Raw genomic sequence first — 23,662 nt, forward strand, 5'->3', positions numbered from 1 at the left:
TACCACTTTTGTTAAACTTATCACACAAATTTTTTAATGACTTACATCACTTTGATTGAAAACCCTAATCTCTATTTTAATTATATATTAAAAATTTGTTTAATTTCAATAATTATATTTTACAATTATTAAAAGAAAATGAAAAAAGGAACATCACAAATAGACTGTGCAAAAAAAATATTAAATCGAATTTATTAAATAAAAAATAAGTATTAAATTAAACATTAAAAAATAAAAACAGAACAAAGTACTTCCCTTAAAAAGTTTGCACAATGTAATATAAAACATCTATATTTATAAAAACATATAAATTATCTCCTACTTCTCAACATATAAATTATTACACGATTTTAGAAATTCTATAGCACACAAGAAGTTGCATTCTCCATAGCTAGTCTCTACTAGAGAATAATAAATGGAGAATTTCGGTGTGAAAGAAAGCTTTACATGATGTTCTGATCACATTTTTAGATGAGAAAAACGCACTGTGCTTAAGAGTCAGGTGTGAGGTGAACAAGAGCTTTTCCTGTATTTCCCCCACTGAAGAGAGAATTGAATGCTTCCAAGAAGTTTTCTATTCCCTCTGTCACATCTTCTCTGAATTTGAGTTTACCTTGTTTCATATATCCTTCCACCTCTACAACAAATTCCTCCATACGATGGAGATAATGAAGCACAAGAAAGCCTTGCATTTTCCCACATTTCCCTACCAAGTTTAACAGATTTCTCACTCCATAACATTCCTTCCAATTCTGTATGAGATTCATACATCGCATTAGTATGGTCATTCTTAAATATTACATACTAAGAAAAAATTAACTTGAAAAATATATCAATTTTGATTATTTAACACTTTTAGTCTAAAGTAGTGTTTAAATCATGTCTATTAGCATTCTCCATAGACAAGAACAACTCCAAAGATCAGAGAAATGAATTGTCCGAACTTGGTTATATTGAGAAATCATTCCACATAGGGGGATCCTGGCATTCATATTGATGTGGTTGAGAACAGCCTCTAACATTTGCCCTCCCACATTTTCAAAGTAAATGTCTATTCCTCTTGGAAAGTACCTATTCACCACTCACAAAGTCATTCCAGGAAAAAAAAAATGTCTATTCCTATTGGAAAGTATCCATTCACTACTCACAAAGTCATTCGAAGGAAACAGGATGAGAAATCTACCAATGAATCATGTCTGCTTCACTCCTTTTAACTTACTTGGACAGTGTTGCATCCAAATCTGTCTCTTTCTTGTAATTGAAGGCATCATCAAATCCAAATTCTTCTTTCAACATCTTCAACTGTTAATAAAGTGCGATTGATGAAGCCAATAGATATAGTTTCTAGGTCAGGGTTATAAACGTGTTATTCAGCCTGTCTATAGCATTCACTCTTCATACGAATAAAAAAGTTAACAGATGATAAACTTTTAACATCAAAAAGTACTATCAAGTGGGTTAGTGTCTAAGTGCTAGCTAGAGACCAGAACAGTGGTAGATGAAACCATCCATAGTCACATTAATCATCAAAAATTTTCAAAATAGGCATCTACAAAAAGCAGAGATATAGAGAAATACACTGAAGTTATTTTCATATGCATGATCATCAAATATTATATGATGACAATCAAATTAGTTAAACATCACATATTAAAGCTTGATTCTTATGTTAAAAGTATTAAATGGTCAAGGTTGACTTATTTTTATAAGCTTAATTTCTTCTTAATATGTGATGTTTAAGAATGACCATTAACAATATTCACAAAACAGTCAAAACATACAGAATCAGTCACCTGTTTGATGCTGCTTGTAGATTAGTTTGCAGAGAGTTAATTCTGAAATAATATCAAATAAATCATAGATGATGAAATTTGTTTTATCAATGATAAGGATCACATTCTATGACCCAATCTAAAGATAGCTAAAAGTTGCAGGATTATGAAGTGTAATTCAAAAAGTTGATAAAAAATTGTAGAATCTAATTCAAAAGTGATAAAGCAAACAAATTATGAATTGCAACAGAGGTCTAATATATCAAATGAGTTAATAGAAGTTGGATGACAGAATGTGTTTTGATTGAAAACAATTTAAGGACTGTAATTCAGAAGCAAACTCAAACAAATAATTATAGATTTTGAAAATCTTACATCATTAACAGTCCATCCGTTCAGAACCATATGTCTGATTTATACAAGGAAAATGATACTGGAACCATCAAAGCTTAAAATTGTATTATCTAAAGCAGAGGAAGCATAAAAAAAAGAATGGTGAAAGATATAGTAGAAATTACCTTTTGATCAGTACCAGCACTGCCAACAACACGGCAGCCTTTGATTTTAGCCAACTGACCAGCAATAAGTCCAGTTGCCCCTGCTGCAGCAGAAACAAACACCTCTTCTCCACGTTTAGGCTCTCCAATGAGCAGCATACCCGCCCAAGCAGTCAACCCTACAATACCTGTCCAATTCCACACCCCAACAGAAAAAAAGGCCTTCAACCCTTTTGCCCCCAAAACAAAATAAAAAAATAATTTTATAGATGGAAGTATACTGTATATTTTCTATGTTGTAAATGCTTTTGTTCACAAAGACAGACGTTATAAGCTCTTTTAGCCCCCTCTATATTTATATGTATTCCTAGGTTTAAAGATACACATTGTAAAACCTTCTGAGTTGGACACAAGTTTTGGACCTACAATTAACAGGAAATCCACCCGAGCAGTCGTATCATGCTCAAATGCACACAAAACCCTTTCAGTTCCATCATAAAGAAGTCTTTATTTGATAGTTGGAATTATGTTGTGTATGTTCTATATGGTTGAGTCAACTATTGTGCATACTGTTTTCCTCATTGTATTTATGATTTTATTTCTTTCGAAATTTTGCCCCTTCTTTTCAAGCATTCATACAGATTGTAAGTATATGTGATTCGCAGGACCCCTCACATCAAAATTTTCATACAGATACAGATTGCAGATATACCGTTTTTCTAAGTGCACATGATTTTTTAAAACATTTTATTCGTTCATATAAATTATAAAATCATTGTCTCCAATTTGCCTAAATGCATATATTTCAAGGTTGCATGGGCACAGGGGTACTTAGTATTTAGACAGCTATTTTTCAAGATAAAATTTATAAGTGTAATGTATTATTTTCAGTTTCAGATTTGCTATATGTTTGTAATAATAATATGTGATAAATGTTTGGATGTATAATAAAGAAGGCGGGCTTTGAACATGAACAAGAACAGCATAAATCATATGACAATGACATATTGTAAATGATAAATTTCTGAGTTGAACAATAATAAAGTATTTGTTGAAATTACTTATTATTATGTGTTAAGTTTGAATAGATTCAAAGCTAAATTAACTATTATTGTTATTATTTGTTGAAGTTAACTATTATTACGTGTTAGGTTCAAATAGATTGAAATCTAGAACCTTTCATATGAAAGGCTCACAAATTACCATTCTACTATAGACTCTTGCCTATCATTCCAATTGTCTTTTAACCTAAAAAAAAATAAAAATAGAAAAGATTACTTCAACGAGACAATAGATGAATACCCAGAGGTCCCAAATAATCAGAAGGTTTAGCCAGATTTGTGTCAATTTTTCTCAATTTTGATCCTTCCACTATGCTGTAGTCGGACACTTGATACAATCCAGTGACTACATCACCCACTTCAAATGCAGTATCGGCAGAAAAAACTACTTTTCCAGCCATGAGTGAAGCGATGGTCTGTAAAAGAACACAGTATTGATATTTAAAACATAAAAAAAATGCATAAAACATTGAAATATCAATGAGAAAAGAAGGGGAAGAAGCAGAAAACCTAATTTAGTTTGAAGGTCTCCATATAGAGTACATTGTTTGTTTCTTCCTTCATGAGCCATCTGAGATAAGGATCCACTGAGGCCCACATATTCTTAACAATAACTTCTCCTTCCTTACATACATTCAAGTTCAATTGGATTTCTCTAATTTTGAGATGATCATCTGTGACAGGCCCTTCGTTGGAGTAAGAAACAAGTACCACTTCTCTGTTTCTCACCATTTTCTCCATTGCTTCCTTCGCTTCCCTCTCTACATTCCTCTAAATCTTAAGGGTAGAGAAAACAGAAAACAAGAACAAGATTCTGATCCTGGTTTAGCCACGCTGTTCTTTAAAACAACTGGATAGCATGTTTAGATTGGACTCGTTTGTGGCTTTGTTAAAACATTAATTCTCAAATGAGGTTTCTATGTAGCTGAGTGCAATTTCATAAATATGGACTTGATGCAATCAAATGGGTGGTAGAAACAAATTAGAGATTTTATTTTTTATTTTAATGTTGAAATGTCTTAGATGTAGATTCTCTAAACTTGGCTTTATTTTTCTATATATTTCAGGTTATAAATATTTAAACATTTGATTTATTCATATTAATTTATTAACATTCTTTATATTTGTGTTGTATCTTATTATCACAAGTATCTATACACTTATCTTCATTTATTTGTTTGTTCTATTATTGTATCCAAGATAAAGTTGTTAACTTGTTCCCTTTCAATTCGTATTCTAAATTTGTTAATTGCCCCTCTTTACCCTTGTAACTTAAGTTGGTAAAAAAAAACTTTGTACAAGTCACTGATACAATTTTTATATTTAAAGACAATCTATAAATACATTATGTTAATCTCCTATTCTAGAAATCAAGAGCTCAACAAGGATACAAAATGTCAAAGTTGGTACAAAAGTTACATATAATTTGTTAAAAGTTAATTAGTAAGAAATTAAAATTGATCTTTTGAACACAAAATAGTAAATGAAAAAAATTAGTAATAATAAATCACCAATATTATTTATTTAAACATTATTGTTAAGAAGATCAAAATATTTGTAATTTAATAAAAGAGAAAATAAAAGAGAAAGTTTAAATAGAAAGGCAAAAAGAGAAATTTCTATATAAAGAGAGTATTTAGAATTTCTTTAAAAAAAAACTTGCAATTGAAATTTCTATTTAAAGAGAGTATTTAGATTTTCTTTTAGAAAAAAAAATATGTAATAGAAAATTCTATTAAAACTAATACAAAACATTTACAATAGAGTGTTTAGAATTTATTAAAACAACTCACAATAGAAGTTCTTGTGGTCATTGGAAGATAATTTTGAAGTACAAGATATAACATTTTCAAGGATCATGTAGAACATGTAATTCATAATTAAAATAAATCTTTAGGTAACAAGAATAACAATTCAAAAAGCATATTGAGCATTGAATCAATTTTCAACAAGGATTTATTTGAAATAAGATATAGATATATATATATATATATATATATATATATATAAAATCCAACTTCAGTACACCAAGATCACCTGCATGCAAATAACTTGTTGAAGGGAAACCAAAGAAGGAAGAGGTGAAGCATGAAAAGATACTAAACAAACTGAGAGAGAAGATATTGCAAACAAGGAAATGTATTGCTATGCAATATGCCTAAAAAGAGTTATGAAATACAAAGTGAGAGCCCGAATATAAAGGCCTTAAGGAAGCTTCTAGAACAAGCTAGAAAGTGCTAGGAGATAAGTGTGACAACTAAGCATGTGTCCACAAAAGGTGGAGTGTCTTTGATCAAGGTGAGAGGATAAGTATGACTTACGTAGGAACACACTCCCATGTTAACAACTTGTCACAAACTCCTAGATGGCAACTAAGGACTAAATATATTTATCTAACTAAACTTGAGCAAATAGAATAAATCATTAATAAATTAATTATTTAGTCTAACACCCCCCTTAAGTGCAACTTAGGGAAATGCCTTAAGATCACAAAAGCTAAGATGAAATGCAAAATGGGTCCTGGCAATGAGGCCATGTTAGGTACCCATGAACAAGAAAATCTTTGTAAAAAGGAGACAAAGGAGAAAACCTAGTGGGAGAAACCCCTCTCCAAAAAGAGATAATTGAAATTCCTGTGAAGGACTGAAGAAGCCTCCAACTAGAGAAATGTTCTAGCAAACAAGAACAAAAAATAATCATGAAGAGCATCATTGAAGCATGAAGAGCATCATTGAAGCATGAAGAAGCCACAACTCTATCATCAGAAAGAAACTATTGATCTGAAGAACCTCCATGGAACAAGAAGGCACGAACGAAGCATGTCTATATGGTAGATGATCCATCTCACCGAAATGCATAGGTAGTCAGCCACTATAATTGCCTAGTATATAGGATCAGGTATTAAATACATAGCTCACACTAACAAACCATCAAAGAAAGGAAGCATTAGAACAACTGAATAACCCCCCCTTAATGCAAACAAGGTGAGATGACAGTCAACTAAAAAGGTGGGCCAAAGTCTCCTACACAAAGAACTAAGAATGATGAGAGAGTTGAAGATGTATAAACACCTATAAATGCATGGTCACTAATGCTGCATGGGGCAAAAAAGGAAGAGGACACAAAAGCGGCAAACAACTATTCCCGTCATGGTGCTTTATAAAATAGTGCAAGTACAACTATCTCAAAACAACGTTCCTGAACCTGGAATACAAGAGTGGCACTTTATCTCAGTGCGTTTGGATAAAGATGCTTACAAATAATAGCTATAATGATCAGAAAGAGAAACAAGCTGATACAAAAGATAGTACAACCCAAAACAAAAGATCTCATGCCTTGAAAATGATCCTTAGACTTGGAACATCCAAGATATCCACCATAGAGAAAAAATTTCAAAAACATGATAGAAAGAGCATGGGGTGGAATCTACAGGAAGTGATAGCATTTTTGAAAAGTAGACAGAATCGCTTTCCAAAAATATAACATTTTCAAAAAATGGAGATGGGATGCAAAAGCAATGCTTGTCAGAGTCAAAAATAGAACTTTGGACTTTGACTGCAAAAATGAGGCACAAAACTACATCAAAACTAAAAAATACCTGCACCAATGTCTCTATCTCGAAACCAACTTTTTGGATCGAAAAATATCTCTGTATGCTCAAGATATGGCCAAAAAACCACGAATAGGTAAAAAAGGGACCTAGAGTGCTTGTAGGGGTGCTGATGTAGGATGACATCATGTTGACATCAAAAAAATCCTAGCTTAAATTTGATGGCCTAGGGGCCGTTGTAGCAAAAAATAAGCCACGTGGCAAGGCCACATGATAACCACATGGAAAAATGCTAACTCAGCGTAAGTGACGTGGTAAGGGCCACATGGTAGTGCCAATGTGGCACCTATGAACTGGTGCCAACTATCACAATCTCCACGTGAATAGTGGGCCGTAGGGGCGACTATAGCAAAGGAGCCCACTGATGGTAGTGGCTGCAGGGGCAGCTACCGTCGGTGTCACCGCGGTGGAGGTTGGTGGTGGGTGGTGCTAGGGTGGCCAAGGAGTGGTGGCTGTAGTTGGGCTACACTACAGTGGCTTTGTGGTGCCGCGTTAGCAGAGGAGGTCAAAAAGAAATTTGGGGTGGCATTGTAGTGGTGACCACCCAACGCTGTGCCAAAAAATGATTTAAAATTTTTTTTCTCCGAAATTCCATATGGCTACCTGTAGGGGGCCAAAAAAATTTATTAGATGCCTAGAAGCCAAAATCGAAAAGCTCTATATGAATTCTGACTATAAAGCGCCTTCTGAACTCAATGGTGGCATTTGTTTAGGCCCAAAGTGCTCCAAAAAATCACTCTTCCCCTCAATTGAAAAAAAATGCACAAATAAATTGGGGTTTGTCACTCTGAATCACAACTTCAAAAATTCCCCAACAAGGAAGCAATAGGAAGGCTCTGATACCATGTAAAAGTTGATGAAATCCAATTTTAGTGTGCCAAGATCACCTGCATGCAAACAACTTATCAAAGGGAAACCAAAGAAGGAAGAGGTGGAGTGTGGAAAAATACTAAATGGACTGAGAGAGAAGATATTGCAAACAAAGAAATGTATTGCTATACAATATGCCTAAAAAGAGTTATGAAATACAAAGTGAGAGCCCAAATATAAAGGCCTCAAGGAAGGTTCTAGAACAAGCTAGAAAGCGCTAGGAGATAAGTGTGACAACTAAGCATATGTTCACAAAAGGTGGAGTGTCCTCGATCAAGGTGAGAGGATAAGTATGGCTTAGGTAGGAACAAACTCCTGTGCTGTCAACAACTTGTCACAAACTCCTAGATGATAACTAAAGACTCAATGCATTTATCTAAGTAAACTTAAGTAAATAGAATAAATAAATAAATAATTAATCATTTACTTTAACACCCCCCTTAAGTGCAACTTAGCGAAATGCCTTAAGCTCACAAAAGCTAAGATGAAATGCAGAATGGGTCCTGACAATGAGGCCATGTTAGGTACCCATGAACAAGAAAATCTCTATAAAGAGGAGACAAAGGAGAAAACCCAATGGGAAAAACCCCTCTCCAAAAAGAGATAACTAAAAATCTAGTGAAGGAGTAAAGAAGCCTCCAACTAGAGAAATGCTCTAGAAAATAGGAACAAAAAATGATCATGAAGAGCATCATTGAAGCATGAGGAAGGTGCAACTCTATCATCAAAATGAAACTGTTGATCTGAAGAACCTCTATGGAAGAAGAAGGCATGAATCGAGCATGTCTATGTGGAAGATGATCCATCTCACTGAAATGCATAGGTAGCCAGCCACTACAATCGCCTAGTATATAGGATCAGGTACTAAATACATAGCTCACACTAATGAACCATTGAACCAAGGAAGAATTAGAACAACAAAATAACCCCCCTTAATGCAGATGGGGTGAGATGACATGCAACTAAAAAAGTGGGCCAAAGTCTCCTACAGAAAGAACCAAGAATGGTGAGAGAGTTGAAGACGTACAAACACCTATAAAGGCACGGTCACTAATGCTGCATGGGGCAAAAAAGGAAGAGGGCCCAAAAGTAGCAACCAACTATCCCCCCTCATGGTGCTTTATAAAATAGTGCAAGTACAACTATCTCAAAATAATGTTTCTAAACTCAAAATGCAAGAGTGGCACTTTATCTCAGTGCATTTGGATAAGTATGCTTACAAATGATAGCGACAATGATTAGAAAGAGAAATAAGCTGATACAAAAGATAGTACAACCCAAAACAAAAGATCCCATGCCTTGAAAACAATCCTCGGACCTGGAACACTCAAGATATCCACCATAGAGCAAAAATGCCAAAAATATGATAGAAAGAGTATGGAGTAGAATCTAAATGAAATGATAGCATTTTTGAAAAGTAGATAGAACCAGCTTTTCAAAAATATAATATTTAAAAAAAATGAAGATATGACGTAAAAGAAATGTTTGCCGAAGTCAAAAATAGAATTTTAGACTTTGACTGCAAAAATAAGACACAAAATTGTATCAAAGTTGAAAAATTCCTACATCAATGTCTTAGTCTCAGAACTAGCTTTCTGGCACTTCTTTCGGATTGGAAAAATACTTTCATATGCTCAAGATATGGCCAAAAAATTGTAAGTCAAAAAGGGACCTATAGTGCTTGTAGGGGTGTTGATGCAGGATGATGTCATGTTGATGTCAGGAAAACCCTAGCTTGAATTTGATAGCCTAGGAGCCATTGCAGGAAAAAATAAAGCATATGGCATGCCACGTGGCATGGCCACATGGCAAAATGTTGACTCGGTGGATGTGGTAGGGGCCACGTGGAAGGGGCCAACATGGCACCTGTGAACTGGTGCCAACTATTGTAGTCTCTACGTGAGCAGCAGGCCACAGGGGCGACGATGTCAGAGAAATCCATTGGTAGTAGTGACCACAGGGGTGGCTACTGCTAGTATCATAGTGACAGAGGTGGGTGGTGGGCGACACCGAGGTGGCCACAAAGTGGCAGTCGCAAGTGGGCTACATCACGGTGGCTCTACAGACAGAGGAGGCCTCAGAGCGACACCATAATGGTGCAATGGTGGCTACCCAGTGCTGCACCAAAAAATGATTTTAAAAAAAAAATTCCTCTAAAATTCTGTACAACTGCTTGTAGGGGCCAAACATTTTTTCCCAGATGCCCAAAAGCCAAAATAGAAAATATTTATTGACTATAAAGAACCTTCTAAACTCAATGGAAGCATCTATTCAGGCCCAAAGTGATCTAAAAAATAGCTCATCTCCCCCGATTGAAGAAAAATGCACAAAAAAACTAGGGTTTGTGACTCTAAATCGTGGCTTCAAAAATCCTCCAACAAAGAAGCAGCAAAGAGGCTCTAATACCATGTAAAAGTTGATGAAATCCAACTTTAGTGTGCCAAGATCATGTGCATGCAAATAACCTATCAAAGAGAAACCAAAGAAGGAAGAGGTGGAGCATGGAGAAACACTAAATAGACTGAGAGAGAAGATATTGCAAACAAGGAAATATATTGCTATACAATATGCCTAAAAAGAGTTATGAAATACAAAGTGAGAGCCTGAATATAAAGTCCTCAAGGAAGCTTCTAGAACAAGCTAGAAAGTGCTAGGAGATAAGTGTGACAACTAAGCATACATCCACAAAAGGTGGAGTGTCCTCGATCAAGATGAGAGGATAAGTATGACTTAGGCAGGAACAAACTCTTGTGTTGTCAACAACTTGTCACAAACTCCTATATGACAACTAAAGACTAAATGCATTTATCTAAGTAAACTTAAGTAAACAAAATAAATAATTAATAAATTAATTATTTACTCTAACAATATATATAAAGATATAGACATGATATATCATCAATACATTGTTAGACTTAGAAGAAATAATATTTCATCACTAGTTTCTTCATTTGTTAATTTTATTTTCTCTTTTGTGCAACATAATATATCCTACAAAAAATTGACATGGAAATTTCAATTATAAACCACTTTAAACTTAAATATGTATTAAATAATATTGAAGTTAAACTAAATGAGAATTTTTTAAAGTAACTACACATATAAATCTGTCCACTATATAAGTGTGTGACTTGATTACATATATCACTTTTAATCATTGGAAAGAGAATCAATGATTTTATTTACATATTTATGGTACTTATATGCAAATATGAATGCAAAATACTGAAGCATATCTAGTATGCAATCTATTTGATACTATTAGAAGGAAACACAAATTTTTTTATATCCTAAATAATAATCAAATATAAATTATTAAATTACTCACATTTGTAAATCATCTCTCTCTCTCTCTCTCTCTCTCTCTCTCTCTCTCTCTCTGTGTGTGTGTGTGTGTGTGTGTGTGTGTGTGTGTGTGTGTTTTGGTGCTGGGTAAATGAAAAAAGAACTAGGGACACTTTCATCCTAAATCTATATTAAAAACTTTTCAGGTTACATTAGATTTACATGTTAAAAAGTGACTATACGTATGTAATTATGTGCATGATAAGTTATACGCATGTCATTTACATATAACTATCTATCTTAATCAATTCCTCTATACCACATGAGATATAAGTTTTTCATATTGAAGCATATCATGTATGCAATCTATTTATCAAAATTTGTAAAGGAATATAATATAATTTTCAATATCTTTCAATATAGAATCTATAAAATACTTAACATACCAAATAATAATCAAATATAAATTATTAAATAATTAATATTTCTAAGTGATTATGAAAATTTCTAAGCTAGGAGTGAGTGATTATTCCACTAGATCAAGCTTCACAATAGGAGGTTAGCCCATATAAACTCTCAATATTTTATCATTCATAAGTAATAGAATTTCAGTTCCATCCATCAACATAGGAATAATTACAAATGAATCTTCACATATATAATTTATGGGAGTTCTTGATGAGAATGGTCTTGAAAGAGGGACATTAATATGCTTGTAAAGATCATAGATAGAGTTATTGCACACATGTTAATAGATAGTTTAAATAAGGTTCATATTACATAAATTATTTCAAGATTACCAAACAAACCAAAATAGGACAAGAATATAACCCTAAGAACAACTCTTAATTTATTCATTACTAAATAATCTCTCTACTTCTAGTCTTATGATTGCTTCTCTAGTTTGATTAGAATCTAAAGTTCAATGTCTACTTGGATAAAGGTATCCTCAATTTTGTTATCTATTTTTATGTTTCACATTCATTGATGGACTTAGCCTTAGCAGTCTCCTTCATTATGGGTTGTGTGATTATTGAATGATTGTTGAGCCAATTTGGGTGTTGTTTTCTCATCTTCAATTCCTTTAGTATCCCTTCATAGATAATTCTGTGAAACCAATATAGAACACAATAAAAGACAATCATCCCATTTTTATCTATGATCTCTATAAGAATGTAAGATATTACAAATAAAAGATAAGTATCACCATTTTACATTTTTAAATATCCTAAGAAAATAAGATACTATATAGTAACAATTATTCACCTCTCTTTGATATTAAATTATATATAGCATAGAATAAACTGACCATTTTTGTATTATATGTAATCAATATAAGAAAAGGACATAGTACACATTAAAATATAATCAACTCTTGTTTATCTATTGTCATTCTAAGAAAATAATATACTATACATAATAAAGTAACCATCTCTCTTCTAATTATTATAATTAAATAGAACCTAAAGTATACCTACAAAACTATAAATGATCCCAATAAAAATGCCAAACATTCTTAACTATCAAATCTACAATAAACCAAGTTCTCCAGTTCAACAAAAAAAACATCTTTATTGCACATCTTTATTACATTTTGTCAGTTCTACAACATGAAGAAGACATAGTTTTTAAAATCTAGTAAAAGAAAATATAAGCAAACTATAATGATAATGTTCCCATATGTCCAAAGCATAATAGATTATAAACATAAACAAACTATTATGATAATGTTCCCATGTATTGTCCAAAGCATAATAGGTTATTTATTTTGAGAAGTTGGATAGTGTTTTGTTAAGAGCAAAGCGGCAGTGGAGAGGTTAGCAGCAATATCCTTGCCCCAGACCACAGGCTTCTTCCTCACACTCGAAGCAGTGAAGACTTCATCGTCTACAATAAAAATCCAAACAATATCCATTTTCTTCAGAACAAATTCCCATGTGGCAGCATGCCTCACCTCTAAATGTAAATATTAAACAAGCACATAAATTAAGCAAAATAGTAGAAAAAGAAGATGGTATTTTTGTTTAGGTCATGACAACTGTGACTACTTCGGCACTCTAGTAGGGAATCAAATCAATATATTAATAAATAATCGATATATTATTGACCGCTCTCAGTTATTTATACAACTTTATCTAAAGAAACAAAGGGAAATGAAAGATCATGTGATCATTGGACTTCATATTCCATCACCACCTTCATTATAACAATCAGTTTCATCAAGGTACATGTTATCATAAGCCCCATTGCCCCGAGCAATTCAACAAGTTCAAAGGAGTCATAGGTTTATCTAGTTCGATGGGTTCAAAGGTTTGAGGTTTGAAGGTTCACCAAGTTCAAATGTGATTGAGTTCAGTATAGAGGTTCAGTTCAATTCAGAGATCTCGGTTCTGTGAGAAATATTATAAATTTAAATTACAACTCACAACCCTAAACCTAAAATCTTTGCTTGACACTTAAAAAATGCTCGGCACATGAAGGTGTCGAGTGCCAGTTTTTCTCGGCACTTGCTTGGCACTTGAAGGTGCTGAGTGACAGATTGCTCGGCACTTGATGGTGTCGAGTGATAGGCAACAGGTGCCGAGTAATCTCAGCACACAAAAGAAAAAGCTTAGCACCAATGGATGCCGAGTGAGCTCGACTCACAAGGGAAATGCTCGGCACTCACAACAAAGTGAAGAGGATGCCGAGTCTTCTGTTCCAAATTGAAAAATTATAACTTAGAGAAATTCAATGTGAATGCTTTCACCATTATAACCAAAAAGCCAAGGCTTTAAGCTTTCAAACAAATTACTCAAATGCAACATACAAGGGAAAAAGCAATGGATTCAAGTATGTCTGCTTGCTTTACTATTCAACTTGATTAAACCATTACAAGATCTGGGAGCATTCGGCTTCAACCAAAAAACTCTAAAATAACCCTAAAACTTTAAACAACTTCAAACTTTAAACTTGCAGCTCTAATGGTTGCATACAATGGTGCCTGGAGCAATCACCTCTTCAACAGGACAAATCCAACAATAATGAACTTACAGAATGAATAGAGAAGAAAAACGTGCAACTGCAAGCACAAAATGAACTTCCCTCTCTACACTCTAATGATTGGATCTGCTGATCTTCCTTCTTTGCAACTTCTTGCTCTTCCACTGGCTCTCACTCTCTATCTAGTCTCTGTCTAAACAAATGAATGCTAGACATTCCTTTTGTCTTACTAGCAAAAAAATTTTCCCCCATTTTTCAAACTCACCTACCAGCATTTAATGTTTCTATCTATTTTAGAGTCTGTCAGGTGGTAGGTGGGCATTTGGCTCTAGGGATAAATGTTTATCAGCAATAAATATTTCAACACTCCCCCTTTGTCCCGAGCCAAACAAAAAAAAAGGATCACTACTGATCCACATCAACTACACCAAGACACTCTCTTAGGTGTACAAAGCTTCCAATGCCTAATGGCTTAGTAAATATATCTGCTAGCTGCTACTCAAACCTACAAAATTCCATTTTGATATCCCCATTCTCCACCAACTCTCTGATGAAGTGATATCGATATGATCTCAATGTGTTTGCTTCTACCATGGAAGACTAGATTCTTGGACAATGCAATTGATGAGATGTTGTCACAATAAATTGCGGTTCCATCCCCTTACCTTTCATTCAAATCTGTCAAGATCCTCCTTAGCCAAATTGCTTGACATGCTACTGCATTTGCTGCTATGTATTCAGCCTCTGTTATAGATTGAGCAACAATAGGTTGCTTCTTGGATGCCCATGAAATTGCACCTGATCCAATATGAAACATGTATCTGGAAGTGCTCTTCCTATCATCTATACTTCCAGCCCAATCACTATCTATATAACCTACCAACTTGAATTCATCTGCTGCAGTATACAAAATTCCAAATCCCTTGGTACCTTTCACATACCTTAGGATCCTCTTTCCCACTTGAGAATCATTTGGTGTTTCCATTTAAATAAGGAAATCAAACTTACTACATGCATTAGGTCTGGCCGAGTTGCAGTCAAATACATTAAACTTCCAACCATACTCTTGTATAATGTTGGATCCACTCTCTTGCTAGAGTCTTCCTTGCTCAACTTCAGACCTATTTCTATTGGTGTTGGGGCTGCCTTACAGTTCTATATTTTAAATCTCTCCAAGATTTGCCTTGCATATTTTTCTTGAGAGATGAAGATGCCATCATGCATTTTTTTTACTTCTATCCCTAGATAGTATTTCAAGAGACCTAGGTCTGTCATCTCAAATTCAATTTTCATGGTCTCTTTGAACTCACCAATTACAACCTTGTCATTTCCAGTAAAAATTAATCATCTACATACAAGACAATAATCAATACATTGTCATCTGCTACCTTGATGTAAAGAGTGGGCTCACCATTTCTTTTGCTGAAGCCATTGCTCATCAAATATGAGTCAATCCTACTATACCATGCCCTTGGAGCTTGCTTGAGCCCATAAAGAGCTCTCTTCAATCTATATAATTTCTTCTCTTCACTTACAACTTCATAACCAGGTGGCTGCTCCACATATACTTCTTCCTTCAATATACCATTTAGGAAGGTGGATTTCACATCCATTTGAAATAGGTTCCACTTGTGTTGGGCTATAATTTCTATGACAACACACACAATTTCCATTCTTGCAACTGGGGCATAGGTCTCATTATAATCTCTTCCATACTATTGTTTGTAGTCCTTGACTACCAGCTTTGCCTTATGCCTATCAATCTTGCCTTTAGCATTGCATTTGGTCTTATAGACACATTTCACTCCAATCACTTGCTTCTTGGGAGGCAGTTCAGTTAGCTCCCAAGTCTCATTCCTTTCTATAGCATCTATCTCCTCATCCATGGCTTTACACCATTTCTTCTCCTTAATAGCTTCTTCAAAATATATTGGATCACTATGAAAAAATAATGCAAAATTAATACTCTCATCATAATCTTCATACCTTTCATCTTGGTATATCTCCCTAAGACTCTTGGTCTTTCTTGGTAACAAGGAGGAGAGTGTGGGATCAAAATCTTCACCGCTGCTACATTGCTGACTAGCTCAGTCTTCACTGATACTCGGCACTAACACTCGATCATGCCTAGAGGAGCTCGACAATGCCTGAATCTGCTTGCCTTTTCTTCTATTTGGTCCTTCTTCTTGTTGTTCATCAGCATCTTCTTCACTCATAATTGGCACTTTACTTGAAGTGCTCGATGAGTCATCAATTTGACCATACCAAGACTAATTTTTAAGAAATTCCACATCTCTTGAAAGAGTCATCTTGTTGTTCAATGGGTCATACAATCTGTATGCCTTTGATTCTAAGCTATACCCTGTGAAGATGCACTTCACACCTTTGTCATCCAATTTCTGCCTTTGCTCTTTAGGCACATGTGCATATGCAATACATCCAAACACCCTTAGGTGTTCAACTATCCATCTTCCTTGTGACCATGCTTCCATTGGAATTCTATCACGGACTGCCTTTGTAGGACACCTATTAATTAGGTAAACTGCTATTTCCATAGCCTCTCTGCAAAATTCAGTTGGGAGACCTTTCTCTTTCATTATGCTTCTTGCCATTTCAACAATGGTCCTATTCTTTCTTTCAGCCACTCCATTCTGCTGTGGTGTATAGCTGGTTGTGAGCTCTTTCTTAATGCCATGTTTCCTGCAAAAATTTACAAAAGAATTGGAGGTATACTGCCCTCCTCTATCTAATCTTAGGACCTTGATATAGTGTCCACATTCTTTTTCAGCTTGGGCTTTAAATTCTACAAATTTATCAAATGTTTCAGATTTATTCTTTAAGAAATACACCCATGTCCTACGACTGAAATCATCAATAAATGTCATAAAATAAGTACTCCTCCCAATGGAAGTAAATTGCATAGGATCGACTAGGTCGGTATGGACTAACTCTAATGGATATCTAGCCCTCCTAGAGTTTCTAGAATTAAAGGGAAGCCTATGTTGCTTACCCAAAATACAAGCCTCACACTTGTCACATGAATTTCCTATACGTGGAAAACTTTCTACCATTCTTTTATTTGACAACAAATTTAAACCATCATAGCCTAGATGACCATACCTGAGGTGCCATAGCCGTGAGGGGTCTTCAATCACACTCCTTAGAGTTGATTGTGTGGGAGGTGTAGCACCAATTTGAGATGAGAAACATGTCTCTATCCTCAAGGGAAACATTCTATTCTTTGTCATTTAAACTATTGCAAGTAAGTTCTTGCTCCCATTCTTTTCATGAATGACACACGTGGCATTCTCCATCAGCACTTTGTATCCATTTTGAATGAGCTAACCAATGCTCATCAAATTGTGCTTCATACTAGGGGCAAAATACACATTTTGTATTTTCTTCTTCTCACCTTTCTTGGTGCAGACCACAATAGATCCTTTGCCCGCAACTGGTAGGGTTCCATTGTTACCCATTTTAATCTCAGATTTGAAACTCTTGTCAATGAATGAAAAAAAAGTTTCATTGCCACTCATGTGGTTGTTACATCCTTTGTCAAGGTACCAAACTTTAGGGCTTCCTTCTTCACCAACATTACACATGATGAAGGCAGTGTTTTCACTTCCCATATTCACGTCAGTCACATTTGCTTCTTCCAACATTCATTTGCATAATGCCCATATTTATGACAATAGTAGCATTCTACATTACTCTTATTTGAGTTGTAGTTTTTCTTACTTCCTCTTGAGGTATTTTGTGAGCTACTTGCTCCATCTGCTCTTCTTGAGCTTTCTGCTGTAGCATTCCTTTGTCCTCCATTACCTCGGCCTCTGCCTTTAGAGTTTCTACCTGGGCCATTTTTTCCTCTCCCCCTTCCTCTTGGATTTGACTAACCCTTGAATGCTTTCTCTTGGGAAGAAGAAGATACAGATCTATTGATCCTATGCTCATGGGTTTGAAGTGTACCCATTAACTCATCCATTGTCAAAATAGTGAGGTCTTTTGCCTATTCTATGATCATGACCAAATTGTCATATTTATGAGGTAAAATCCTCAATATCTTTTTCACTATCCTTTGCTCTTGATAGTCTTCTCCATTTGACTTTAATTGGTTAATCACATTGGAGATCCTTGAACTGAAGTCTGCAATTGATTCATTTTCCTTCATCTGAAGGTTCTCAAACTCCCTCCTTATATTTTGTAGCTTTACTATGCGAACTTTATCAGTCCCCTTGAAGTTTGTCTCAAGAATATCCCAAGCTTCCTTTGCATAATTTTCTACTGCAATCTTAGGGAATATAGTCTCTATCATTGTTGCTTCAATAAGACTTAATGCCTTAGCATCCTTCTTCCTTGACTCTTTCAAATGAGTCTTTTGTGCATTTGTGAGTGCAGCATATTGAGTTGGATCTGTTACATCATTGAAATCATTTATCACAAACTCCATAAATCATTAGCAACCATTATAGTCTTCATCTAATTTGCCCATGTATCATAATTTTTTCTATTAAAGGATGGTGGCTACTACCATATCTTTCCTGCATCTCTCACCATGTCAAATATCTCAAGAAAACAAATGCCCTAACTCACTATGGATGTGGGGCCTCAAAGCTCTAATACCATGTGAGAAATATTATAAATTTAAATTACAACTCACAACCCTAAACCTAAAATCTTTGCTCAGCACTTAAAAACTGCTCAGCACATGAAGGTGTCGAGTGACAGATTGCTCGACACTTGATGGTGCTGAGTGACAGGCAACAGGTGCCGAGTAAGCTCAACACACAAAAGAAAAAGCTTAGCACCAATGGATGCCGAGTGAGCTCGACTCACAAAGGAAATGCTCGGCACTCACAACAAAGTGAAGAGGATGCCAAGTGTTTTGTTCCAAACTAAAAAATTATAACTTAGAGAAATTCAACGTGAATGCTTTCACCATGATAACTAGAAAGCCAAGGCTTTAAGCTTTCAAACAAATTACTCAAATGCAACATACAAGGGAAAAAGAAATGGATTCAAGTATGCCTACTTGCTTTACTATTCAACTTGATTAAACCATTAAAAAATTTGGGAACATTCAGCTTCAACCAGAAAACCCTAAAATAACCCTAAAACTTTAAACAACTTCAAACTTTAAACTTGCAGCTCTAATGGCTGCATACAATGGTGTCTGGAGCAATCACTGCTTCAACAGGACAAATCCAACAATAATGAACTTACAGAATGAACAGAAAAGAAACATGTGCAACTGCAAGCACAAAATAAACTTCCCTCTCTGCACTTTGACGACTGGATTTGCTGATCTTCCTTCTTTGCAACTTCTTGCTCTTCCACTGGCTCTCACTCTCTATCTGGTCTCTGTCTAAATGAATGAATGCCAGACATTCCTTTTGTCTTACTGGCAAAAAATTTTCCCCCCATTTTTCAAACTCATCTACTAGCATTTAATGTTTCTATCTATTCTGGAGTCCGTCAGGTGGTAGGTTGGCATTTGGCTCCAGGGACAAATGTCTATCAGCAATAAATATTCCAATAGGTTCAAAGGTACATTCAAGTTTCTAAGTTCAATTCTAAGTTCCTAACTTCAGGATAGTTCAATGGTCAACTCCACTACAATTGTTATGGTTAGATCAGATAGGTTCCAGATGACTCTTTAGTCCAAAAAATCTCATATCAAGCCAAATTGAAAGAATAATAGAGATCATACCTCAAAGCCGTTCAGTGGTATTGAAATTAAGATGTTATTTCAAATGGTTATGGTAGGTATTTGAGTTTATATATCCTTTAAAACAAAATAGTTGCAAGAGTCAGAAATGCAGACTTTGAGAGTTCAAGCTACAAATCCATGAAATTATAAATTTGAAATGAGCACATATAGGTTGTTCAAATAAATTTTTAGCATTATCAAGCTCGTGCCAAATGTGAATATTAATGAATGCAAGAATTCAAAAGGATATCTATGGTCCCCACATAATAATTTCAGAACATAATCAAGAAAATGATGAGTCGGTTCATTCTCATTGTTGATGTTCATTCATATGGAAGCATGGTCAAAGGACGCAAATTTCTTGAGGCAATGATAATCAGGATGAAACCGAGATGTGTTTTCATTTTGGATGCATTTGTATCAAGTCATGCCCAGTCTATGACAACAGTAGGGGAATAATAAATTATGCCCTTCACCAAATCCAGATCATCTTCACAGTTGAAGATATGCACATTTTTCACAAAACGGTATAAAAATTTCATGTTTCCATTAGTCTGTGGACTTTCATCGAGCTCCCATAATGGAAATGGACTCTGAGATTCTAGTGTGAAGTGGAAAATTGAAGATTTAAACCATTTCATTTTGCCATTACTCATGTATTGGTTATTATAATGGAGTCGATGATGCATGTGAACTGTTTGACAGAATACTCCAGTAATAGAAAGTGACATGCGCAAGGTTAGAGTGAGAAATGATTGGAATGCACTTGCTTTTATCCCAGTGGAAAGAACCTTACGCCATTCTCAATTGATGAAGCCATAGAGCCCTTGGGTTGCATTCACAAGAAATTTAAGGTCGAACCATCATTTACCAAAATGATCGAGGTTGAGAATATATATATGATGCCTCCTCCTTGATTCGATCTCTGGTATGCTTTCTCAAAGGGTTATCTTGATCTTCATGAAATGGCTTGAGAATGTCACCAAATATCAGTTGCATAACACGATAATACAGGAGTGCAGATAAGATTCACCTAATATTGATACTTAGCTTCCTAATATTGATACTTGGATTCACATAGAGGCTCATTCCACATAGCCATGATAAATCAATCTGCAAAATGACAATAGAGCCCTGGTGAGAGGTCAGTGAATAACAAAAGACATGATCAGGGACTCGAGAAATTACATATTGCCAACATAGATACACGTAATCAACAGATTGGAGAGTAAGAACAAATAAAGAAGAGGAGGAGCAGGAAATAATAACCATTTTATATAGACACTTGTCGATTATTTATACTCTAGGATATATATATATATATATAGTTAAAGTGGATAAGCCACCATAATTATATTAATAAACTGAATCAAAGACTCATCATGGAAGAATTGAGAAGAAACCCCAGAATCATTGTCATATACATGCATGATATTTAAAATGAATGATTACATTTGATTTTTCGAGTGAAAACCAAAAAAATATTGATAACTATACATGAGGGGCACCTTGTCCCTAAGCTAAACTTGAACAAAATATCCAAAAGTAGTCAAGATGCCAAATACATAATTTATCAATACAACACTGAGTTGACATCAAGAACAACAAAAAGTACAAAAAAAGGGGAGGAGTTCCCATGGTACACTTCATCTAGTCGGCCATTTCAGCAGCATCCCAAAGGGCACGGAGACCAACCGGAAGTAGGTAGAGGTACTTGAGTGTAGAGTCAGTCACCATCAGACACACAACACTACCAACCTCAAGAGAGACCAAGTGACAGCCATGTGTCAAGACCGTATCTTGCATAGTTGATGAACAAGGATCATATCAGCTAGAAGCAGTACACTGAGACAAACTACAATTTTCCCCATCAAGCAAACTGGCAGGATGAATGTTGAGATGTGGAACTTGAACTAGATTTCTTAGCAAATTATCACCTTTAGTAGGTTGAGGATGCAACAGATTGCGTTCTCATTGAGGAGGAGAGTTTGGGAACTCAACGATGTCCAGCAAAGCATTTGCCCATGTTCTAACTTGGTCAACCATGTGAAAACCCAACCTACAGCTTCAGATACAAAGAGATATGAAGGGCATTTTCAGCAACTTAATATTTTTGAAACATTAGAAGACAAAAGAGCCCTTCGTAACTTTTTGAAAAAATGAATATTACAGCCTAAGAGTCATTCCTGTTAAGAGAATCAGTTGAGAATTAATTATTAAGAATGAAGAGGCTTACAAAAGACAATATGATAAATATGTCAGAGAAAGAATTCAGGAGGGTTCTAGTTGGAGTTTTTCAACAAACTTTGTGCTACAGAGGAACTTTGGTCGGGGGATAACAAAGAGACAGGGGGGTGATTTTCAAAACTTCATTGTAAAGAAAAGAGAGAGAGTGAAATATCTTTATTTTGTAGGAGCTTAGTGTTTAGTCAGTTTTATTTCTTTGTATTTACAATTGAGTATTGAAGGAGTAAAGAAGAGTGTTTTATGAAACTTTATGTTCATGCATTCTTCTTTAGATTGGATAGAACTTTGAGTCATTCTGATTTTTCTCAATATGCTTTTATTCACAATTAGATTTATCATGTAAAGCTTTGAATTTTCATGTGAATGTACTCTTGGAAGTGATTTATTTAACTCAATCATATTTTTTTCACAATGGAGAAGTTAGAAGGATTAACTTTGTGTGGTGTTCTCTCTCTCTCTCTCTCTCCCTCCCCCTCCAATTTATTAGTTTAATGCCAACATCTATGTCATAGTTATGAGTAGATGTTTGTTTATCTTTCTTACTTTTAGGTTAAAAGCATCATAGTTTGTAGTTTAGGAAAATTTATCATAAATCATGTACAGGGGGTTGTACTTGAATAATTCAGAGGGCACTTGTGCATTCCAATAGCGAAGCAAACCAACTGTTAGTGTAGATAGAGCCTTCTTGTTTGGGTGTTTTAGGGCCAATTTGTAAGTATTTTCTTGGAAGAAAAATATGTTCATTGATAGATTTTTGGTGACTCTATTGAGGATCCAGAACCAAAGACCAGTGCCACATTGATTTCCTCAGTTATTTTGTAAAATATCTGTATATGCAAGCTTGGCAACTTTATTGATTCATCATATAGACAAGAAAGATTGTGATCGAGAAAAGGCCTAATCCTACCCTTGTGAAAATCCATGTAATGGATGACAAGACATTGCACAATTTTTGGGATAGGTGCAAAGAAAGCATCTCATAGGTTGTTAGAGAAAATATCAATTTGGAAGATGATCATGCAAGCACCCTTTTGTGGAGAAGCCTCTATGTACAATTCCAAAAACTCAAGGATCTAGAGGAGTATGAAGGAAAGGTGGAAAGGTTGAAAGAAGAGCTTACATTTCATGATGAGGAGCCTCTGGTAGTTTCATCTTACTTCATCTCGCACAACTATGCACTCTTTGATGATCATGACAATACTTAAGGAAACATAGATGAAGGTGATAAAGATGCAACTGAATCCTCCTTCTCTCTAGATTTAGAAATTTTTAGATTTGAAAGGGATGATAGTCTTCTTGCTTTGAAATTACATATTTGTGAAAAAATTGACAACTACATGTCACTAGAGTTTGAATCTTTTTCTTTTGATGAGACAATTGATGGTAATAATTCATGCTCTAAAAAATGTGAATAACTCATTGAAGTTTATTTTCACTCAAACAATGAAACAGAACTACATATTGACAAAACCTTTCCTCATGTTGAAATATTTGTTGAAGAAAGGGATCATGAAGCTGACTTTTGACCTATTGGTGACTCAACTAAGATGATAAATAATGCTCTTCTCAGGGAATAAGAAGAAATCATGTGTAGATTTCTATCATCACATAGACAAGATGACTCCTCTTTG

The 23,662-nt window shown here is 34.8% G+C and overlaps 1 protein-coding gene across 1 annotated transcript; it reads right to left on the reverse strand.

Moving 5' to 3' along the window:
• Positions 1-278: 278 nt before the first annotated feature.
• On the reverse strand, positions 279-4,247 carry LOC149563193 (2-alkenal reductase (NADP(+)-dependent)-like). The gene is made up of 6 exons (XM_089823984.1): positions 3,841-4,247; positions 3,572-3,746; positions 2,291-2,457; positions 1,220-1,302; positions 945-1,071; positions 279-752 (listed from the first exon to the last, which is right to left on the reverse strand). Exons 2-6 carry the CDS (start codon positions 3,729-3,731, stop codon positions 492-494), a joined length of 798 nt encoding a protein of 265 aa, XP_089680110.1. The 5' UTR covers positions 3,732-3,746; positions 3,841-4,247; the 3' UTR covers positions 279-491.
• Positions 4,248-23,662: the final 19,415 nt, after the last annotated feature.

This window comes from Cupressus sempervirens, chromosome 4 (genome assembly GCF_028749045.1).
Source record: "Cupressus sempervirens isolate cs-2001-9-10 chromosome 4, ASM2874904v1, whole genome shotgun sequence".
In the NCBI taxonomy this organism is placed as follows: Eukaryota; Viridiplantae; Streptophyta; class Pinopsida; order Cupressales; family Cupressaceae; genus Cupressus; species Cupressus sempervirens.